At 45.4% G+C, this 24,178-nt stretch overlaps 1 protein-coding gene and 1 long non-coding RNA gene across 15 annotated transcripts in view; one reads left to right on the top strand and one right to left on the bottom strand.

The window, feature by feature from the left end:
• Window positions 1–24,178, top strand: part of DNAH14 (dynein axonemal heavy chain 14) — a 477,343-nt gene that overhangs the window by 272,653 nt on the left and 180,512 nt on the right. For all 14 annotated transcript variants that reach the window (XM_053307834.1, XM_053307849.1, XM_053307840.1 and 11 more), the window contains 2 exons: window positions 1,397–1,614; window positions 7,604–7,856. In XM_053307834.1, the coding sequence (XP_053163809.1) occupies window positions 1,397–1,614; window positions 7,604–7,856 (471 nt within the window). The remainder of the gene's footprint in view (window positions 1–1,396; window positions 1,615–7,603; window positions 7,857–24,178) is intronic.
• On the bottom strand, window positions 1,589–23,995 carry LOC128350169 (uncharacterized). Its single transcript, XR_008319187.1, has 3 exons — window positions 23,976–23,995; window positions 5,584–5,711; window positions 1,589–2,358 (listed from the first exon to the last, which is right to left on the bottom strand). It is a non-coding gene; the product is annotated as an uncharacterized LOC128350169 (long non-coding RNA).

The following is a 24,178-nucleotide window of genomic DNA, read 5'->3' as shown; positions in this document are numbered from 1 at the left end:
TTGCATATTTCTTCAGTCTGGGGGAGAAGTAAGGGAGCCCCTTCTTACTAGAGGAATTTTTTAGCCTGCCCCTATTTCCTAAATGGATGGGAGGGACTATCCTCAACAATTTGGAATGCCTTTCTTTATATCCTTAAAACAAAAATGTATGGCAAGAGATTATTTGCTCCCAAAGCAGGTTTGGACTTAGAGCTACCTACCTTCCTCACTGCTGGCAGCTGCTCCCAATACTTTCCTCATGGCTTCTAGTAACTTTTACTGTGGCTTCTGTCATCATTGTCTGCTGCCTCCACCTTGGGTGTGTCATCCACATGCATGCATCTGACAACATGACTGCTGGGTCAGGGACAGAGCCAGCCAGACACTGGCCTGCGTTCGGTCTGCTCAGAGGCCCCGCCAGTGACATACCATGCACGTGATGTCATGCGCACAGGGGTGTGGCTCGGGCTCCCGAGTGTCCTGAGTGAGCTCTCCCCATCTCATTTCAGGCAGCGTTTGCTGCCTGACAGCAATTATTTCCCTTCCTCTCCCTTCAGCGAGCCCACGTCACATGCAAAGGGGGTGTAGCCTGGGCTTGGGATAGCCCAAGCAAGCTCTCAAAGTCTCATTTCAGACAGCGTTTGCTGCCTGACAGCATTCATTTCCCTTCTTCTCCCTTGCTGGAGAGAGAGACAGGGAAATAAATGCTGTCAGGCAGCAAGTGCTGCCTGGAAATTAGAGGGGGAGGACTGGGGTGGGCCTTCAGACAATTGGGCAATGCCCTCTTTGTGCGTGACATTATGCGCAATAGGGCTCCAGTGGCCCTTTTCATTGGTGTCTCTGATTCTTTAAAACCATTCACTCAATGATGGCTCCACCCCTGTGCTGGGTATAAACAAGCATGGTGCTGTCTGATGTGAAATGGAGTCAACCATGTTTGCTTATGTACAGCAGTTATTTTGGAAACTACCCATTATTTATGCACCATACAAGTTTCAAAGTATTAGCAGCATTCAGAAGTGGTAAATGCTGTAGAAGGTATTAAGAATAATGAGCAGAAGCAGCAATGTGGATCTCTACTGGTTTTTGTTTGTTTGTTTAGTATCCCTTCCAAATGCAAACACAAATTATTGAGACATGTTTCTACCAATTCATAGGCATAGTATTTTTCATTGCTGATTTAACAAAAATTTGAATAAAATAAATAGAAAGTAATCAAAATCAGATAGTTCACGACAGAAGAGTTAGCATTATTATAATGGTATAATTTCTTATACATTTTTATTATCCGCAGATGGTTTTAGGATGTGTTTTCTTAGAGTAAATGAATTGCTTGACAATGTTATTTTAAAATGTCTTCTTAATTGCTACTTTCTTTTTACACATGTTATTGACAATTTTAATATTCTTTTTGTAGATGAATCTATTAATGACTGGCAATGGATTATCTTTGATGGGCCTGTAGACCCAGTTTGGATAGAAAATTTAAATTCTGTGCTAGATGACACCAGAATGTTGTGCCTCGCTAATAGTGAAAGAATTTATTTATCACCAGGAATCAGAATGATATTTGAAGTAGACAGCCTCTCTCAGGCCAGCCCTGCTACTGTTAGTAGATGTGCCATGGTTTATGTGGTAAGGTTTTTTGTTTTGTTTTAATCCCCTTTATTCACGGCATATTTTATGCTTCCCTTTGACATCCTCTGCAAATATGGCAAGTGAAATGAGGTGATCAATTTGTTGCTTTTTAAAACTACTGATAGCAATAGCAATAGCACTTACATTTATATACCGCTCTATAGCTGGAAGCTCTCTAAGCGGTTTACAATGATTTAGCATATTGCCCCCCAACATTCTGGGTACTGATGCCTTCATATCAGTTTCAGAGGGATTCCTGGATGGGTCTCAGACATTTTCCTGCCAACAAGGTTGATGATTATGCTTGACATCTTGATACAATTGCTCTAAAACACCCTCTTCAGCCACAGAGCCAAGTTGGTTCCATGCTTTTCCATGGAACTGCTGACTATGAAGTCATGGAGAAGATACCTGGGGCAACAGTGGAGGAAAACTCATGATGAATCCAAGGACTGGTTCGAGCCCATTATCAGGACTACTCTGTGGCAATGATGGCAGCAAAGACAGATAGCTTGCTTCTTTGACACTGTACATTTCTTTTACACTTCTGGGCTTTGCACATGGGCGGAGACCACATAGGGAACTTTCCAAGCTTCATGACTCCTGTTTTGGTGGGAACCCTGCCCCCAACTGCTATTTGAACCCTGCTCCCAATTGCTATCTGTGGCTGTGCCTCTCCTCATCACCTCAATGTTCCATCATCCACACTTCAGTCGATCTTGTTGGGCACTCTCTGAGCTTCTGTAAGTAGAAAATCATATTTAATCATTAATTAAACTGTTGCTCCTCTTTCCCTTCTTTTCTTGTTTGTTTGTTTGTTTAATTAATTCTTCTTAATATTGCCTCCTTCAAAGACAATAGATGATGAACAACAATATAATTAATTAAAATAATGATAATAATAATGATGGTAATAATAATAATAATAATAATAATAATAATAATAATAAAAAAAAAAGGGCAAACGCCTGGTGAAACAGGTGGGTCTTAAGAAGGGCCTTAAAAGCAGCCAGGGAGGGGGATGAATGAACCTGGGGCGGGAGGAGAGTGTTCCAAAGAAGAGTGGCGGCCACAGAGAAGGCCCTCCTATGAGCCCAGGCACCGCGCACTACACCAGGGTCTGGGACACTAAGAAGGACCAGCTGAGAAGACTTCACAGGTCAGGATACAACTGGCCAAGAGCGGCAATCCTGGAGATATACAGGTGCTAAGCCCATATGGGTTTTGTAGGTGAGAACCAGCACTTTGAATTGGACCCGGAAGCGAACAGGCAATCAGTGCAGCAACCGTAAAAGATGTGTGACACTATCAAATCTACGGCCACCCATGAGGACATGGGCCACTGCATTCTGGACTAGTTGAAGCTTCTGAATCATTTTCAAAGGCAACCCTAGGTAGAACGCATTACAGTCATCCAAATGAGAGGTAACAAAGGCATGAATTACTGTTGCCGGGGCCTGCCGGTCAAAAAAAGACCATAACTGGCGAACCAGCTGAAGCTGGGCAAAGGTACACCGGGCCATGGCCTCCACCTGCTGATCAAGCAGGAACCGCAAGTCCAGAAGGACTCCCAGATCATGAACCGTCTCTCTCAAGGGAATTGCAACCCCGTCAAGAAATAAACTCTCACACGGCAATTGGCCAGATCACAGACTGAGCAAGAGCAACTCGATCTTGGAAGAATTGAGCCTGAACTTGTTTTGGCCCATCCAGGTCCTGATAGCCTCTAGGCACTGAGCCAGCACATGAACCACATCACTTGTTTGGCCAGGGGTAGAGATATAAAGCTGAGTATCATCAGCATGTCAATGAAAACTTACTCCCAACCTATGGATGACCAGGCCCAGCAGCTTCACTGCATCAAAACTGGTGCTTATTGCAAAAAATTTGCCACAGGAAAGAAAAAACAGAGTGTCACAACTATGCTCCCCATTGTGGGATCAAGCCTTGCACTCCACGCAGCAACACAGCTTCCAAGACCCCAAGCATGTCTCTAATAACCACTGAGGCACCTTCGGGGTCTCAATCATAGGTCATAGACTTGGAGACACTGCTTTCGCCAGACTCTGTATTGATACTGATGGCTCTGGTATGTGTGAGACTCTGTGCCTGACGCCAAGTGTACCAGTTTCGACCCCATCAGCCTAGACTTTTGCGTTAGTACCGACTGATTGCCCAACAGGCTTGCAAGCCCCAAATGTCTCCATGAAAAAGAAGAATGAAAAGGGACTATACCCCCTCTTACCAGCAAGGTGCCATCGGCACCTAAGGAAGGAAGCATGGGACCAAGACAGCCACTACCATCAGCACCCAAGGAAGAGGGCTCGTACCCAAGAATTCCAAGACGACACTTCACCAGCCTCAGTACGGAGTGCTACGCTTGACATTGAGAACTCTCCAGACTATCATCCCACCTGGCCATGTTCACCTGATCAAGGACCCCTCCTGGAGACTATTGAACACTTCGATCTGAGAGAACAGGATCATAATTTGACACCACTAGCCAAACCTGAGCTGGGACCAACACTGGAGTCGAAGGAGTGTCGTACCTCTCGAGACTGAGAGATATATCCTGATAGGAATTGAACCTGAGAAACTTTGGGGACAGGGATCCATCTTATTTATTTATTATTTCTCTGTGTAAACCACCCTGAGCCATTTTTGGAAGGGTGGTATAAAAATCAAATTCTTCATCATCATCATCTACCCTTATGATTGGTGCCAGCAACCAAGGGAGCCTGTTCACTCACATACTCTGTATATTCAGATTACTATCGTGAGTATCACCAATATGAATGGGATGGAGACTGGTGCACATGCAATAGGTACCACAATGAATACAGGTACAGAGCAGATGATAGGGATCGAAGGAGCTCCTATAGAGAGCTGTACAACCTGTATTCTGTAAGATATGATGTAGCACAGTATCGAGAAGACTCTTTCCCTGATGCTGAGTTCAGATTCTATATGCGACAGGATCAAGTGAAACCTTATGACAGATAGTATCACCATCTCTCTAGATCCAGGCCTCGCTCTCCAGAACATACAGCCAGCCCACATCAAAACAAACAGCAGGTATTGTGCTAGATCACCAAAATGATACACACACAAATATTACTTCAGCCTGTCACAAGGTTCATCCTCCAACTGCAGATGCTAATACTCCATGACAACTGCCTGACCAACCAGCACTAGGTCCCCCAGCACCTTCAGATTATCCTCTAGGCCCTTTCGTCCCAAATGAGCCAAATCACAAAGACGCCAGCAGTCAGACCAAGACCAAGACAAGGAAGACTCAGATGAAGAGGAGGTTCATTCCTCACACTCAAAATTGGTTTCCACAGGATCGTCACCCCAAGAATTGTTGGCCGAACCAAAGCCAAACTCACATTCAGAGTATCTCATATTCAGACTAGAGATATTAGTGCTACACTGGGGGGTGTCCCAATGTTTCGACCAAACAAAACTGTTCCATCTTGGAATGTTCTGCGTGTTCTGGTGGTTTTTAAAATGCTTAAACATAGGGTGGTGTGTGTGTAGAGGGTTGGTGGCGATAGGTTACTTTAAAATTAAATTAAATTAAATTAAATTAAGCTCTTACCAGCGGTAATAGTAGAGGTATCTCCGGCAAGGAAAGCTGCTGCCGCCGTGGCTTTTAATGCCGGCTGTACTGCTATAACCACTACTATTACTGCTGGTAAGAGCCTGATTTAATTTAATGTTAAAGTATCCTCTCATTCCCCACCCAGCACCACCCTGAATATGTTAAGAATTTCTTTTTGAAAACCCAGAACACTCGGAATGTTCTGAGCTCGGAACAGGTTCCTTATTTGAGGGGTGTTCTGTTCTGAGCTTGGGACACTCAGCCCGTTTCAAGTCGGAATGTTCCAAGCTCGGAACATTCCGCACTCATCAGTATCTACCAATCAACAATCGTCAGAATCTACCCTCAACCCATCAACTTACCTGTGTGTTTTTCAAAATCTGACATCTAAGGCAGAGCGCTGTCTATATCTCCTGGATGTCAGACGGGCCTTAGCATTCTACATACAATGCTCAGCAACCTGGAGACAGACCACCTTCCTCTTTGTTTCCTATGAAGGTCAGAGAAGGCATTATCAGGGCATGTCTCAGACCCTCTCCAGATAGATTGTTTCCACAACTGAATTCTGATACAAGCTCGCCAAGAAGTCACCTCCACCCTCTATTAAGGTGCACTCTACCAGAACCATGGCTACTTTGACAGCCTTCGATAGAACAGTGCCATTGGAGACCATATGCCAAGCGGACACTTGGGCAACACCACACTCTTTCACCCAACATTATGTGATAGACGCCCAAGCACAAAAGGGTGCCAGCTTCGGCAGAGTAGTTCTCTAGTCAATTTTCAACTAAAACTCTCCTCCAGGTCAGGCAGCTTGTTATGCACCCAGGAGTGTAAAAGACAGAGACCACGTCGAAGACCAACAGGTTCTTTACCTGTAACTTTGGTTTTTCTAGTGGTCATCTGTACTTTTACACACCCTCGCATCCTCTGCACTGGGAGTCCTTCAAGCGGACTCCATGACTGAGGGGATGAGGAGAAGCACAGCTGCATATAGCAGTTACAGGTGGGGTTCCCGCCAAAATAGGAGTCAAGAAGCTTGGAAAGTTCCCAATGTGGTCTCCATGCATGCATGAAGCCAAGAAGTGTAAAAGTACAGATGACCACTAGAAGAACCCAAGTAAGCAACCCGTTGTTTTCTGCCATCATTGTGTCTACAGTGAGCTATCTAGCGAAGTTCTTACAGATGGTGTGCGGTTTGTTACATGTTGATGGTGTGGGGTCGCTAGGTAACTGGAACTTTCCCATGAGTTAAGCTTATCATATGTACAAAACACTATAAATTGTATACTGGAAAGGATATGGGTTCTCAAGTTGTAGAACTGTGAGACAGCCAACAAATTCCAAGCAATACATTTTGCAATCCTTGAATATAGACCTAATTGTGTATTTAATGGGAACTGCAGGCTTAAAGATTGTGAAACACTGGAATGTCTCTGAGGGTCGCGCAGCCCTCAGGGACATAATTATGTATTGATCAGCAAAACACACACACACCCTGCATAGGCACCATGAGGATGCTGTTGCTGCACATATGTTTTCTTTGCTTGCACTGGCACAGCTTTAGTCAGGATGTCACTTTTTATTTAAACCATCTTCATTTGTTTCTATTCTTGAGACTTTTGAAGTCAACAACAAATTACGACATCTTCATTAATGGGGGCTGCTTCATATATTACAATTTCCTAAATGGAGATTTGGCTCCATGTAGATCAGTGTTCTTCGTTGTGTGGCCTGAGGGCCAATGGGGCCCCCATCCACCCTAAGTTTGCCCCCCTAATTATTTATTGGGCCTGTGTGAAGCTTTGGCTAAAGCTGAATACTCTGCACAGTCCCCCTGATACCATGCAGAGGCTACCATTCTCACTATGCAGTGTTGCATTTTGCCCAGTGCAGGCTGGGGCAGAGGGCGATCCTTTATGGGAAAAAGAGCCCTCATGAGCCACTGTGCCATCTTCAAAGGCATGCACAGAATGCTGGAAAATGTAGCCCTTCCGAGTGCTTTCTTCCTAAAGCTCTAAAGAGAGGGCTCAATTGCTTTTAAATGGCCCTCCATCTCTAAGAAAAATGCATTATTGTGTGGAGGTCAGCATAGTGGGAAATGGCTCTCACATGGAAGGTTTTTTTGCCAAAGTGGCCCTGCTTGAAATATAGTGAAGATCACTTGTGTAGAGAAAAAAGTATAGGTAGTATAACCCATGAAGTTCAGCAAGCAGATTTTCTGTCACATGTACATGATTCAGAAAGCCAATATATATATTCATGGTAGAGAAATAAATGTACTATGTTTCATATATTGCAAGTAGAAGCAAGATAATGAATGTAAATATGTGGACTGGATAAATTTCTGAATGCCTGTTTGTTCATTTTATGTGTTTACAGGACCCAGTTGATCTAGGCTGGGAACCATATGTCAAGACATGGTTAGAAGACATTTCTGAAATAATAGAAGAAAATGTTGTAGAGTACCTTGAAAGTTTGTTTCAATCAAGTATAAACAAAGGGCTAGACTTCCTGAATAAACATAAGAAACTGCAACCATTTCCTATACATCAGATGGGAATTGTAATTAATCTTTGCAGAATTCTGGATTCATTTATTAACATAATGAACCAAGATGAAGGATTACCATGCAGTAAGTAAATGCATTCTGCTGTAAAAGTAGTCTTCAGTCATTTGTGTTATGCAATGCATATTCAAGAAGACAGTAGCCTGGTTCAGACAGTAGACCTCACATGACCATTTGGGGGTGGGCTGGAGGGTCAGAGAGCTCCTACCTCAGTAGCAACATACAAGCAGAACTTCCATTTGGGTCAACAAACTCAGGAAACACATGAGTAAGCAAGACCCAGTGTCTGAGGCTTCCATACCTTCCCAGCATGTTTTCTGCCGCCAGTAGACTAGAAAGCCTCATTACATTAGCAGCTGCCCTCTGACTGGCCACAAAGGAGCAGGAGGTGGACCCAGACCTGCTGAAGTTGCTACAGCTACTGGATCACAGAGTGTGCTTTGCAGCGTTGCTCATCCAGTTATGGCAACCCCTGTAGGCACAGCTCTCTATCATCTCCAGGCCTGCTAGATCCTGGTAGCTGGGGAAAGGTAAGTGGGTTTACATGACCAGAAAAACAAGCTAGGAAAGGTCTCTTCTCCTCCTACCTTGGGCAGCAGTAGCAAGGTAGAGAAGCTGGGTTGCCCTGGCTTGAGCAACCTGGGCTGGAGCAATTTTTATGAGTTCACAAAATCATTGAAATGTGGATAGCCCAGCTTATTAGGGGTGTCAGAACCGGTCCGCAGGCCATGTAAAAGAACTGGTTCACATGTGGCCTGGTCTGACAGTTTGACGCCGGGGGGGTCACTTTAAGGGTGGGGTTCCCCCCCTCCGCTGCTTTTCCCCCTCCGACACTCCAGTTTTAGCCAAATCTTTGGGGCGGCAGCATTCCTCCCTGCTGCCCCTGCCCCCTTGTTGGCTGGTAAAAGCGGGCATGCATGCACGCGCTGCCAACGCGTGCACGGTGCATGTGCGCATCAGCAGTGGGCACATGCATGGCCGCAGTGATGTGTGCAGTGTTGGCTTTTACCAGCCAATGCTTGTTGGCTTTTACCAGCAAACAAGGGGGCAGGGGCAGCAGGGAGGAACGCTGCCATCCCAAAGATTTGGCTAAAACTGGAGCGCTGGAGGGGGAAAAGTGGTGGGAGGGGTAAGTACAACCCCCCCGCCGCCCTTAAAGCAACACACACACACCCGGTGTCGGACTGCACCTCTGCGGTCCGTGCATATCACTACAGCTTATACCCTGTTTTTAACGACTGTATGAGCCAGGCCATTATGTTGTATTAGTGGTCAGATGTCTGTACACTTATATGTGTTTGTGTGAATTACTGAACCTGTATTCATTTTAAAAGTGAACCTGCAAACAGTCCTCTCAAATGCATGGTATGCATAGGAAGTGTACTGAAGTACGTGTGTTTAACATAACATGTAAATAACTTTTCTTATGTATTGATCTGTACCTGTGTACACTGTTCACTCATGCAAGTGTTGTCCATAATGAGTGCATACGGCTAATGTTCTGTGTGGTTTGCTATAATTCTTTATTTTCAACACAATGAAGGGCCATAATGGTGTCTTTTTGCCCATCATCTTAAGGTCATTGGAGTAGCACCATCTGTCCTGGCACAAAACCACCCAGTGTATAGTAAACCTCCAAGAGATGTATATATTGGGCTGCATAAGAGTATGCTAAATAAATAAATAAACTTTTGGGGCAAGTATGGGTCAAATATAATAATTCTTAAAGGAAAGAGGAAGACTTAGAAGTTCAGCCAGTACTCCCTGCCTCTGCAGCTGGCTCTTGATTGTCGTTTCGTTTCAGCAGTTTCACAAAAGAAAAATCTTGTCTCATCGTTGGTCATCTTTTTAAAAAATATCTCTAGGGTTGTTTTACTGCTTATGAACGTGTTCCACAGCTATGCTGGCTGGCTCCCTATATAGGGGTGCCTTCCAGCAACCTGATACCAATGCTGTTACTTCTCCATCTCCTTCCTACTCTCCTCAGCTTCATTAAGAAGAGCTTCCCACTCTCCTCAGCTTCCTAAACCCTGACCTGGCTCATTGAGAACACTCTTTCTGTGGCCAGGACTCCTTCGCACACAATCTATTGGCCCCACACCACTTCTGACTCAGCCATGTTTACATCTGATCAAGCCAACTGTGACATGAAGTGCAGCGACCCTGCTGCACTTGGCTTCTGACCAGTGTCTTTAGAGACAAGTACAGCTGAAACCCCCCCCCCAAGTCCTGCTATGCTGCCTCATTGTGTTGGGAGTGGGGGTGTTCCTGGGAGGGATGAACGAAGTATGCTGGGAGGTATACTTCCAGTAGGGTCACCCAAAGCGCGAAGGTCATCCCAGCTGAGCAGCTAAAGCAAGCAGGCACCTATATTGGGCAGCAGCGATATAGGAAGGTGCTGGAGGTGGATGATCACTTCAGTGACTACGACAAAGGCATCATTTCATACTGTGCAGGAGAAGGTAATGGTAAACCACTCCTATATTTTACCAAGAAAACCACATGGATAGGCAAAATGGAATGATTGTCGATGTAGTGCTGGATGATAGGCCCCTCAGGTCGGATGGTACTCAACATGCTACTGAGAAAGAGCTGAGGATCTCTCAGAGTACCGATGGTGTTTATGATGTGGTCAGACTAAAGCCTTTTGGATGTCTAGCAGCTGATGTTGCCGTGCGGGAAAAGAAAATCTGAAGCTGCAATGACAGAATTACAATGGGAATGTGGAAAGAAAGAAGCATGAATATAGGAAAGCTCAACACAGTGAAAGATGAAATGAATCGACTACAGATTGACATCTTGGACATCAGTGAATTAAAATGGACTGGAGTGGGACACTTTCAGTCAGAAAATCATACCGTTTACTACTCAGGACATGAAAATGAAAGAAGGAACAGTGTTGCTTTCAAAGTCGGGAAGGATATAGCAATAATAGTACTTGGATACAATGTGGTCAGTGACCAAGTAATATAAATTAGATTTCATGGACCCTTTAACGTAAAAGTTCTTCAAGTTTATGCCCCAGCAGCTGATGCAGAAGAAGAGGAAGTTGATGAGTTTTATGCTCAAGTTCAATCTGAAATTGACAGAACATGCAAGCAAGATGTGATGTTGGTGGTTGGAGACTGGAATGCCAAAGTTGAAAAAGGTAAGGAGGAAAACACAGTTGGCCTATATGGCCTAGGAAACAGAAATTAAGGAGAATGACTTACTAGTTTCTGCCAAGCCAATGATCTCTTCATTGCTAACACATTCTTCAAACAACCAAAGCAGCACCTGTACACATGGACGTTACCAGGTGGAGTACACAGAAATCAAAGTGATTGCATTATTGGTGCAAGGAGGTGGAATAGCTCAGTGGAATAGCAAAGACATGGCCGGGGGTCAATTGTGGAACAGATCACGAACTGCTCATGGGCAAGTTCTAAGTCATGCTAAAGTGGAAAAACAAAGCTATCCAGATTCCATGATATGATCTTGATAATGTACCCACCATTTTCAAGGAGAACATCAGGAACCACATTGAAGTTCTGAACCTCATTGATAGGGAACCAGAGGAACTGTGGAATGAAATCAAAGAAGTTGTTAAGGACGAATGTGAAAAGTGACTGCCAAAGACCAAGAAACAGAAGAAAGCAAAATGGATGTCAGAACAGATGGTGGAAATTGCCAATAAGAGGAGAGAAGCCAAAGTCAAGAAAGATAAAGACCTCAGGAAGGAACCTAATAAAGAATTTCAGAAAGCTGTTAGAAGATACAAGGAGCAGTACTACAATGACATCTGTAAAGACGTTGAGGATGGAAACAGACACGGAAAAACAAGGCAAGTTTTCCAAAAGATCTTTGAACTCAGAGGGAGCTTCCAACTCGAACTGGTATGTTAAGGGATGCCAAAGGGCAGATAGTAACTGATTCAGAGAAGATCAAACTGTCGTAAATCTGTTGGCACAGCTGACCCGACAGTAGGGATGTGCGTTTCGTTTCGGATACAAAACATTTTGTGAACAAAACAGGCCATTTCGGCTGTTTTGTAGCCCAAAACAAAACACCCAATGCTCAAAACAGAAAATTTTGTAGCCAAAACAAAACGTCCCTGTTTTGGATACAAAATGTTTTGTTGTTTCGGCTGTTTTGGAACTCCATTTTGCAATCACAGAAAGACTTTCTCCTTCAGTCTCCATTTTGAGTTTTGACATCTGTTTGAATTTCCAGCCCTTCCAGCCCGCAGATTGGCCAGCGAAAGCATGGGCTGATCTGCTGGCAATTGCCTCCTCATTCCTTTTAAGCAAATTTAAGGGTAAATTTTACCCTCATTGGCCAGTGGGGCAGTGTACATTTCATTGTTGTTGTTTCACACTGTTGTGTGTAGATCAATTGCATTTCAGGCGGGGGGATGTGGATGTCCATGATCTTTGGAAATCTGCCTGATTTTTCCCAAAGCTCTGCTGTTGTTGATGTGTGATGTTGATGTTATTTGGGGTGGATTCGGGGCAGAAAGGGGGCTTTAGGGGCAGAAGAGTGGTTCAGGTGGTAGTGCCAGAATGGGTGCCTGCTGCCACCCAGATTCCAAAGGAATTGGGAAAAGGGCCGATTTCCTAGGAATTGTTGAAGTTTGCGCTTCTTTAAGGCCCCCCCCCCCCCACCGGAATAATGGAGGTTTCAGCAGACCCATAACTCCACCTGGGGGGTACCGGGGTGGCCGGGAGTGAGTGGTGGTGTAGTGCACATAGGGTGCCAACCACCCCCATGGGTTGATAACCCATGGGGTGCTGGGTTCTGTTGTTTCTGAGGTGTTCTGAGTGTAGATTCTCTGGTAGCATATGAGATTTTCAATGACAAACCATGAATCCATTCTCATATGCTACCAGAGAATCTGAATCTACACTCAAAACATCTCAGAAACAACAGAACCCAGTACCCCATGGGTTAGCAACCCATGGGGGTGGTTGGCACCCTATGTGGTCTACACCACTGCTCGCTCTGGGCCACCCTGGTGCCCCCCAAGTGCAGTTATGGGGCAGGAATTATGGAGGTCCATCATTCCCTATTGGGAAGAACTTTACAGATATGCAAACTCCATTACATCTTTAAAAAGCAGCCTTCTGCCCAATTCCTTTGAAATAATTCTGGCAGCTTCCTTGCCCCCACTGGGCACTAACACCCACCCTACTCTGCTCTGGGCCACCCCTCCCCCCCCCACATAAAGCTATACTTTTGCTAAAACCTCAATTCTTCCCTAAGTGAAAAATCCTATACTGACCAAAACCCAGGCCTTTGCCCAATTCCTCTGAAATTTGGGTGGTAGTTTCTGCCCATTGGGCACTACCACTCCCACCCACTAGTTTTTCCCTGGGGCCATTTTTTAAAATCCAAAACGTTTCAGATTTTGCAATTCTGAACAAAGAACAAAATTGGGGTGTTTTGGATTGGCTGGTTTCGAACAAAGAACAAAACAAGGGTATTTCGGATTCGGGCCAAAAACAAAACAGAAAAACAAAACAAACTGACAACCCTACCCGACAGGATTTACGATCCCTTCAGCTCTACTTGTGTGAGTCAAAATAAAGTTCTGTAGCTAAGAGAAGCAGCTTAGCTGCACAAACAAAAGCGAAGAAAGACTCTCAAGATAAAATATTATAAACAAAAGAAAGTCCCTTGAAACTAAACTAGGTACCCCCACTAAGTACAGATATGAGGACACTGTCTGTGAAAAGGCAAAGTTGCTGACAGTAATCTGTGCCAAGAACAGTCTGCTTAATATAGGGCTTAAGATAACCGGCAGCCAATCAGGCCTTCCTGACTCAGCACTTCTATTTCCTCTCCTGTGAGATCTTGCGCCTGCATGTCTCCCACTGAGCCTTTCTCTTGAGACGTCTTCTTAACACAGGTGAAATTCCAGCTTCCTCCTGATTGGTCTCCTCAGCCCTCATGTCTGCCAGCTGTTCCAACTCAGCTCCAGAGTCTGTTCTTCCAGCCAAATCCTGCTGCTGTGCCTCTGAGCCTGTACTCCCAACCGAGTCCTCCCATTCCTTCTTTGACTCTTCTGACTCAGAGGTCTGAGCCATGACACAAACAGAGATGGAAGGCGTATACTGAAAATCTGTACAGCAGGGATGTCAACATCCAAGATACTTTAGAAGATATTCCCTACTTGCAAGAACTTCTGGTACTGGAAAATGAAGTTAGATCAGCACTCGGGTCATTACCAAGTCAGAAGGCTGCAGGAATTGATGGAATAGCTACAGAAATATGGCAGGCAACAGAAGAAGAATCTTCAGAAGTCAAGGCTCTAACCAAACTATGCCAGCAAATTCGGAGAATGACACAGTGGCCAACAGATTGGAAGATGTCAGTCTACATACCCATACCAAAGAAAGGAGATCTAACAGGTTGCACAAACCATCACACAATATCTTTAATTTCACATGCTAGCAAAATAATGCTCAGGATCATCCAATGCAGATTAGAGCCCTACGTGGAAAGGGAAATGCCGGGTGTTCAAGTTGGCTTCAGAAAAGGCTGAGGAACAAGAGATATTGCTGATGCAAGCTGGATAATTGAGAAAGCCAAAGAATACCAGAAAGAAGTCAATATGTGCTTTTTTGACTACAGAAAAGCCTTTGATTGCATCGACCATGTCAAGTTGTGGAATATCCTTAGGAAAATGGGTATCCCAGAACACCTCATTGTTCTCATGAGAAACCTATACACAGGACAGGAAGCCACAGTCCAGACAGAATGTGGTGAAACAGACTGGTTCCAGATTAGCAAAGGAGTAAGACAAGCCTGTATACTTTCTCCTTATTTATTTATTTGATTTTTATACCGCCCTTCTGAAATGGCTCAGGGCAGTTTACAATTAAAAACAGAAATCATTAAAAACAATTAAAACAGAAATACAAATATGAACACCAATTTAAAAAGATCTTAAAAAAACAATTAAACTATCAGAACAATTAAAACCCTGAAACCTAGGCCAAACAGAAAGGTTTTAAGGGCTCTCTTGAAGGTCAGTAAGGAATTAAGATTACGAATTTCTGATAGGAGTACATTCCACAGCCCGGGAGCAGCTACAGAGAAGGCCCGCCTCTGAGTCTCCACCAAACGAACCAGTGGTAACTGAAGACGGACATCCTCAGATGACCTTAACGTGCGGTGGGGATCATGTAACAGAAGGTGCTCTCTAAGATATCTCAGACCCAAGCCATTCAGGGCTTTAAAGGTAATAACCAGCACTTTATATTTTGCCTGGAAACATATCAGCAGCCAGTGTAACTGTTTCAAAACAGGTATCATATGGTCTTTCTGGGTTGCCCCAGAGACCAATCTGGCTGCCGCATTCTGAACTAATTGAAGTTTCCGGACTACGTACAAAGGCAGCCCCACGTAGAGCGCATTGCAATAGTAGAGCCTGGAGGTTACCAGCTGATGCACCACTGTTTTGAGGTCATCCTCTTCAAGGAATGGGTGCAGCTGTTGAATCAGCTGAAGCTGACAGAAAGCACTCCTGGCCATGGCCTCCACCTGAGATACCAGGGTGAGGCCAGTGTCCAGTAGTACTCCCAAGCTGTGTACCTGCTCCTTCTGGGGGAGTGTAACCCCATCCAGCACAGGAAGATCTAACTCACCCCTCAGATTCTGAGCCCCCACAATGAGCACCTCCGTCTTGCTTGGATTCAGCTTCAAATTTTTTCTCTCATCCAGCCCATTACTGCCTGTAGGCAGGCATTTAGAGAATGAGTGCCACTTCCTGAAGATGAAAAGGAGAAGTAGATTTGGGTGTCATCAGCATACTGATAACACCCAGCACCAAACCTCCTGATGATCTCACCCAGCGGTTTCATGTAGATGTTAAAAAGCATTGGTGATAGAATGGAGTCCTGAGGGACTCCATATAACAGCTCCCGTTTTGAGGAGCAACTGTCACCAAGCTCCACCATCTGGAATCTACCTGAGAGATAGGAATGGAACCACTGTAAAGCAGTGCCCCTATCCCCAACTCCCCCAGGCAATCCAGAAGGATACCATGGTTGATGGTATTGAACGCCACCGAGAGATCCAGAAGAACCAGCAGAGTCACACTCCCTCTGCCAATTCCCTGGTAAAGGTCATCCATCAGGGCAACCAAGGCTGTCTCAACCCCATAGCCAGCTCTAAAGCCAGTTTGAAATGGGTCTAGATAATCCATTTCCTCCAAGACTGCCTGGAGCTGGTCGGTCACCACCCTCTCAGTCACTTTGCCCAACCAAAGGAGATTGGAGATTATGCAATTTATATGCTTAACATATACTGAGAGAAGCTGGATTGGAAGAAGATGAGCATGGTTTTAAAGTTGGAGGAAGAAATATCAATAACCTGCGCTACACTGATGACACCACTCTGATAGCTGAGAATGCAGATGATCTGCAAGCTCTAGTAATGAAAGTCAAGGAGTACCGTGAAAACATGGGACTACAACTAAATGTAAAGAAGACTAAACTAATGACAACGTGTACAGCAACCAGCCTGAGAATTGACAATGAAGACACTGAAGTGGTGGATAGCTTCTGCCTTTTAGGATCGACCATCAACAGTAAAGGATCCAGCAGTCAAGAAATATGCCGCAGACTAGCACTTGGTAGGGTTGCAATGAAGACCTTGGAAAGAATATTTAGATGCCTTGTTGTGTCTACACCTACAAAGATTAGAATAGTTCAGACCATGGTTTTCTCTGTGACAGTCTATGGATGTGAAAACTGGACTTTGAAGAAGTAAGATAGAAAAAGCATTGACGCTTCTGAACTTTGATGCTAGAGAATACTTTTGAGAATACCATGGACAGCCAGGAAAACAAACAAATAGATCATAGAACAAATCAATCCAGAATTTTCACTCGAGGCACAAATGACCAGGCTCAAACGATCATACTTTGGACACATTATGCGAAGATCCAGCTCCCTAATGCTGGGGAAAGTTGAAGGGAAAGAAGAGGATGACCAGCAGGAAGGTGGATGGACTCAATTACGACAGCAATGAATGCACCACTGAGAGACCTTAAAGACCAAGTTGGAGACAGATCATCCTGGAGAGAATTTATCTATGTGGTCATTAAGAGTCGACACCCACTTGATGGCATTTAATCAATCAATCAATCAATCAATCACACCTGTCCATAGGAAGTAAGGAGACAAGTACAGCTCATTCATTGTTGAAATCAATGTGCACTTTGTTAGCTATTGTCCCCACAACCCAGTCCCAAGGAGCACACAGACACAGTAAACTTTGGTAAAGGGACCAATATTTATTAAAATGGTACAGCCAGCAAGCTATGAGCATCAACTCCACCCCGCTTTTTCAGTGTGGGCCTAAACAGGCCAGTTTTAGACATTGCTGTCGTCTCCCAGGCCCCCTAATGGGTGACACACCCTGGCTCAGGGTAGAAGCAGGACTAATCCTGCTTTATCCCCATCCCTGCCAACCTGTCTAGGTTAGGGCTACTCCTAGGTGTTCCAACACCCCAAGCTGCACAGCCTTTGAGGTGTGGGAACCCCTGAAGCATGTTTCCTGGCAATCAAGGTCCCTGAGCCACCAAGCCTTATGGAACCGATCGCGCACTCCACCATTTTCCAAACTGCCCAAGGGTGCTCACCATTCTAAACCCATGTATACCTCCACCCAGCCCGCACTGTACCTTCCACAAAAGGAACCTAGCTTGGCCTCCCTCGCCCATTGCCCCCCAAGATAACAGCAAGCCCCCTCCACAGGTTTGCCAGGTACAGGTCGTACCCCGCCATGGACAGGTGTAGCCCATCGGGATGGAAAGTTGGGGCAACAAATGCACAAATTTGACTGTGGTATGAAAACGCCCCCATGGGCGACAGCATCCCTGCCCATGGCCGTGTTCACCTTCCTTTGAGCTTTCTCGGTTCCTGCGGGGCTCCAAGTTCCCCTCCAGACCCTGCGCTGGAGGCAGTCCACTCACATTATGTGCATCCCGGGTGCCCATTGGCAGATGGTGGCAAAGTCAGAAGTGGCCTGCTGGATCAGGGAGAGCCCCATTTGCTTCCCCAGGTCATTCTCCCCCAAGTGAATAACCAAAACCACAGATGGAGGCCCTCAAGACAGTGTCTCCCATATCCTTGGCAGCAGCTGACCCCACAGCATTCCCTTCATGCCCAGCCATCGCACGGTGGCTTGTTGTCTCAAACCCAGCTGGGTACCGATCGGCAAGGTGCTGGCTTGTTTGTGGGCCCAGAAGACCAGGGCGTGGCCGCAGATTAATACACGCACTGGAGCCACTGCTTTGCCAGCAACTGCCAAGAAACAAAGTACACTTTGGTCAGAGAACATACTGCTGGAAGGCCCCAGACTTCCAGCACCCAATGCGCTTGATCTCACCATCACTCAGGCCCAACCTGCGGGCGCTGGTGGCCACGCCAATTCAGAAGGAATGGAGGCTAAACAGGTGGGCTGGTTTACCCAAGGTAATGAGCACCCTTCGCAAGACAGCCCAAAATTGGTATTGTGTGAGCGATAAGCCATTTGCATGCATGAATAGGCACCCCTGCGTGCTGGGCCACAACGCTATGTACTGCCAAGGTGGAGACCGCCCTCCTCAATGCACCCAAATGTACCAGGTACTGCATGAGATGCTCAGGCGGAATTGGCCAGCTTTCAGGCAAACCCACGCTCTGCCTGAATGCCTGGAAGGTGACTGCCTTACACAAGTAACCAGCCCTCGTGCTCAGTGCCTGCAACACATCAATGGCTCACTGGGCTTCTAGTCTTCAAGCCTCCAAGGGGCTGTTGGCATCATCTCTGGCTCTGGGTTGGCTTCTGGTGCTAGCTCCCTGAACCTGGCTGCCTGAAAATGAAATAGTGCATCAGCAACATCTTTGAGGCCTGGCACACGCCACTCTAGGAACAGGATGGTGTACTGGAGGCACCACAGCATGAAGGTGCGCAGATGTCCCATCACCCTGGGTGAGCGGGAGCTCAGTGAGTTCACCACCTGGACCACGGCCTGATTGTCGCACCATAAACGCATGGTGGAGTCCCAGAACTCCGCCACCCATAGCTGGACAGCCACAGGGGAAGAGTTCTGGGAAAGTGAGATCCTTAGTGACCCCACCCGCCACCCAACAGGCGGGCCAATGTGCCACACACCACCTCCCCCTGAAGTAGACCCCAAAGCCAAGCCTGCCTGCGGTGTCAGAGTGTACTTAGAACTTGGCCTCTAAGAGCCTCTCTGTGTACCAGAAGGAAATCCCATTGAAATTCCTGAGGAATACCTCCCACACTGCGAGATCAGCCTGCATACCTTCGGTCGGTGACCCGCACCCTCTGGTATGGCCACTGAACCCCAGCAACTGCATCACAGAGACATCACAAGAAGGCCTGTCCAGTGGCTATCACTCTGCATGCGAAATTGAGGTGGCCTATCACTACTTGCAGGTCCGTGTGACCTCCCTTGCGGACTGCAATGAACCAAGCAGTACCTTCAGCATACCCAACTTGTCCTCAGGGAGGCGACTAAACCCCTCCACAGTGTGTAGCTCAGTGCCTAGCAGGGCCCTAGGGCCATGGGCCCTGACCATCCTAACTGCCTCATCGAAGGAGGTGTAATGCACTGAACATAACTGCTGTGGGATCCCGTCATTAACTAATGACCCCCTGGGGGTAAGACAGGTGATGGATCAGGTGGTGTTCACTGGGTGTCTTCTTGGGGACCACCCCCAAAGGAGAGACCCACAAATTGGGGAGCAGAGGGCTATCAAAAGGGCCAAGCATCCTCCCCGCTGCCACCTCCTTCCCAACCTTATGCAACACTACCTCATTGATACTCCGCACTGAACGTAGATTGTTAGCTTCCGTAGCCCCCTGTCTAGAGGATGAGGGGATCCCAAAACTGTCACAAAAACCCTCCACCAAGTATGGCAGTCTGGATAATCCGCCAAAATCTGGATCAAAACTTCTAACAATTGGGCTGGGGCCCCTTTCCAGATGTTGCCCCGGGGGGATTGCCCCTCTTCTGGTTGGCTGGGCGACCACTAAACCCTAGGGTCCAACCCCTTGCCTTCCCACAGGAGGAGCTGGGGTGCTTGGCCCACCCCCCCCACCGCAGACATGGCAAAATTTACATTGAGCCTTAGTGCATCGCCCCGCGCCATTGTACTTCCAACATACCATGTGGGGTTGAACCCACTGCTAAATGGTACCCAGTGTCAGCAACCAAGCCACCTCGTATGGGAGTCTGTCCAGAAAGGGACGAAGCAGAGAAGTTGTTGAGTCTTCAGAGCCGGAAGTAGAACATGCGTCTGGTTAATGTAGGACTTGCAACCACAACCCACCTCTTCAGGACCCATTAGGCTGGTCCACCCAAGGAGGTTACTGGATCCAATAGGATTCCAGGAAGCCTTGGAAGGGTTTCAAGCTGGCTCTGTTAGGGATTCTGTTGATGCTCTGGTACAAATGTGGAATGATGAACTTACTTGAGCGGTAGACACAATTGCTCCTAAGCCTCCTCTCTGACCTGTTTTAAAGTCAGCCCCATGGTACTCAGAAGAACCCATTGGGAACTGAAGCAGCGAGATAGATTACTAGAGAGCAAGTGGAGGAAGACTCAGCGTGAATCCAACAGATTGCAACACAGAGCACATTTGAAGATCTATGCTCTTGCAATGTGGATGGCGAAGAAGCGGTTCTTATCTGCCTGCATTGCTTCCACAAATTCACATCCAGCTGAATTGTCTAGGATTGTGAGGGGGCTAGTTCATGCCCCCTCCATATTGAATTTGAATTTGGAACCATCTGTTACTCGCTCTGATGTCTTTAATAACTTTTGGGGGGGATAAAATCTCTTGTATACGTGCTGAACTTGACTCCACAGTTATTGCAGAGTCTACTGTAGAGGTGTCCAGCAACTCCTCTTGTAGAATTGGATCACTTTCAGTTTGTTACTCTTGAAAATGTGGACAAACTGCTTCGGACTGTACATCCCACCACCTGCTCTCTTCATCCTTGCCCAACTTGGCTCATTTCATCTGGCAGTCACATTATTAGAGATGGTCTGGTAAATATCATAAATGCTTTTCTGAGGGAGGGCAGGATGCCTCCTTGTCTTAAGGATGCTATTATTAGACCTTATCTGAAGAAACCTGCATTACACCCCTCAGAGTTGGCTAATTACAGACATGTTTGTAATCTTCCTTTTCTGTGCAAGATGATTGAGCGAGTGGTCACTTCTCAGCTCCAGGCAATTTTGGATGACATAAATTATCTAGACCCATTCCAAACTGGCTTTTGGACTCGCTATGGGGTTGAGACTGCCTTGGTCAGCCTGATGGATGATCTCCAATTGACTATTGACAGAGAGAGTGTGACTCTGCTGCTCCTTTTGGATCTCTTGACGGTTTTTGGTACCATTGACATGGTATTGCTTGAAGGAGATGGGATTTGGTATCACTGTTCTACAGTGGTTCTGTTCCTACCTCTCTGGCAGATTCCAGAAGGTGTCGCTTGGAGACTGTTATTCTGCAAAATGAGAACTGAAGTATGGAGTTCCACAAGACTCATACTGTCTCCAGTGCTTTTTAACTTCTACATGAAACTGCTGGGAGAGATCATCAGGGGGTTTGGTGCAGGGTGTTATCAATATGCTGATGACACCCAGATCTACCTCTCCATACTAACTTCATCTGGAAATGGCATGATCTTCCTAAATACCTGCCTGGAGGTGATAATGGGCTGGATGAGTGATAACAGGCTGAAGATCAGGTCCATAGTTTGGGAGTGCTCCTGGATCCTAAACTCTCCCTGGTTTCTCAGGTTGAGGCAGTGGCCAGAAGTGCTTTTTATCAGCTTTGGCTGATACACCAGATGCTTCCATTTCTGGAGACAAATGACCTTAGAACAGTGGAACATATGCTGGTAACCTCTAGGCTTGGCTACTGTAATACATTATACGTGGGGCTGCCTTTGTATGTAGTTCAGAAACTACAATTGGTTCAGAATGTGGCAGCCAGATTGGTCTCTGGGCTTACCTGAAGGGACCACATAACACCGATTTTGAAGAACTGCACTGGCTGCCAATAGGTTTCCAAATGAAATACAAAGTGCTGATTATTACCTATAAAGCCCTTAACAGCTTGGGTCCAGGGTACTTAAAAGAGTGCCTTCTCTGTCGTGAGCCCTGTCACCTATTAAGATTATTAAAATCCTGACTGGCACCCAGGACCTGGTGCGTGATGTCAGTGTTGTGGACCCTTTAGGGAACAGTGACCATAGTGTGATCAAATTCAGCATACATGTGGGGAGAGAATCCCCAAGGAAGTCTTAACACAGACACTTTGAATTTAGAAGAGGAAACTTTCAGAAGAGGAAACTTCTCTAAAATGAGGAGTTTGGTGAAAAGAAAACTGGAAGGGAGAATCAGAAGAGCCACTGCTCCAGAATGCATGTAGTTTACTTAAAACCACAGTACTAGAAGCCCAGTTAGAATGTATACCAAAAAGGAGGAAAGGTACCACCAAGATTGGGAGGATGTCAGCAAGGCCAACAAGTAAAGTCAAGGAAGGCCTGCCCAAATGAAGAGAACAGAAAGGAACACAAACTCTGGCAAAAGAAATGCAAGGTGACATACTTCTTCAAACAGATGAATTATCTTCTTTTGGAATTTCATCACAATTTTAGACACAAGATTGGACCTTGGATACAATACACTAGTATTTGTATGACATAGGAATTTTGTAGGATTATATTTATTTTAATTTTATCAGGTATTTAGTGAGAAATTTTATGATTTTAAATAGTTTTTATGAGATTTTTTTTTAAGTTTGATGGTTTTAAATAATATTTCTATCGAGTCAATATTGGATTCTTTTGGGATTTGTATTTGAGAATCCAAATAATATTGTCTTTGTGCTTTTATCTGCTGAGTGTGTGCATATACACATCCTGTTTTGTACAACTTACACATGATAAAGAAGCCTCTTGTTTATAAAAAATATTTACTGTTATAACTATAACATAGGTCTTTATTGTTGCCATTAACAAAATTGCTTGCATCCATTCCAGCTTGGATGCCATTGTTATACTAGAATCAGAGATGACTTCAGCAGTAGCACCATCTGGTGTCCAGTTATGATGGATACTTTTAAACGTGCTTTACCTGAAGATGTGGGCTGAGTACTTGGAAGTTTGGACCTTTACTCCTTTGGGCATATTAGAGCAACTAGAGCAGATCTAACTGGATAGGTCTCTGTGATGCCCAATGCCTCTCTTAGTGAGGAAGTCATGTCCATTGTTCCTGAAAAGGCAGTGGTATATTTGCTACTGGAAAAAATCTATTTTCAATTCAAATTATTTGAACAATTATTGCCCAGTGTCCAACTCACCTTTTGGGGTGAGATATGGGAATACATAATGTCATCTCTTCCTCTAGGTGCTTCTGGAGGAAATGGATTAGTTTGACCCATTCCAGTTTGGTTTCTGGCCTGACTACCTTGGCAGACCTGGTGGATGACCTTTGCTAGAAAATAGATGGAGAGATGCAACCTTGTTGATTCTCCTGGGCCTTTCATCAGCTTTTGATATACTGATCTTCTGGTCTGCCTGACTAGGATGGGACTGAGAGGCACTTGACTTGGGAGCTTTACTTGATAGTCTTATTTTGGACACAGTTATATAGCTGCAGTTAAACCAGCAACCCCTGAAGGCTCATGATTGCAATAATCGCCAGTTTATTATTATATTGCTTTTCAACAAAAATGTTTTCAAAGCAGTCTATATAGAAAAATAATAATAAATATACACGGAAGAATAATAAATAAATGGTTACCTGTCCCCAAAAGGCTCTGTGGGGGGGACCTCCAGGAACAGCATGTTCCAGAGAAGAGAAAGTAGAAAGGAGGAAAGAGAGCAGCTGCCACTGAGAAAACAATTACTTTTGCCACCCCAATTACATGAACAAGCCTCCCCGGCTCTTTTCTACCTACTTCCATGAGAGAAAGTCTGACTCGACCCCACTGTACTTTTGGCAGTAGACAACTCAACATGTGATGACAACAAACAGCAGACAAGTGTAATTTAAAATAAAGTGTTGTTGGCAGCAGCAGTGCTTTTTTCTTACATATAACTTTTTTAAAAAAAACTCAATGCCTGTGTGGGCAACCGAATCAGCATCAGAAACACTGATAATGTACTTACCTGGCTCCTGCTGGTCACCATTTTTTTCTTTTTGGAATCTGCCAAGATATTAGATGTCAGCCAGTATTAGACCAGAACCTGGACAGCAATTCAAATAGAGCGCTATCAGGTCAAAAGAGGATACATGGCCACCTTATTGTTGTTGGCCATGCATCCACATTTTCATATAGAACATAATATGCAGATGAAGATTCAGTCTTTTC

The sequence above is a fragment of the Hemicordylus capensis genome, chromosome 1, assembly GCF_027244095.1.
Source record: "Hemicordylus capensis ecotype Gifberg chromosome 1, rHemCap1.1.pri, whole genome shotgun sequence".
Classification (NCBI taxonomy): Eukaryota; Metazoa; Chordata; class Lepidosauria; order Squamata; family Cordylidae; genus Hemicordylus; species Hemicordylus capensis.
The sequence above is the reverse complement of the archived record's forward strand: the minus strand, read 5'-3'. Positions and strand labels throughout refer to the sequence as shown.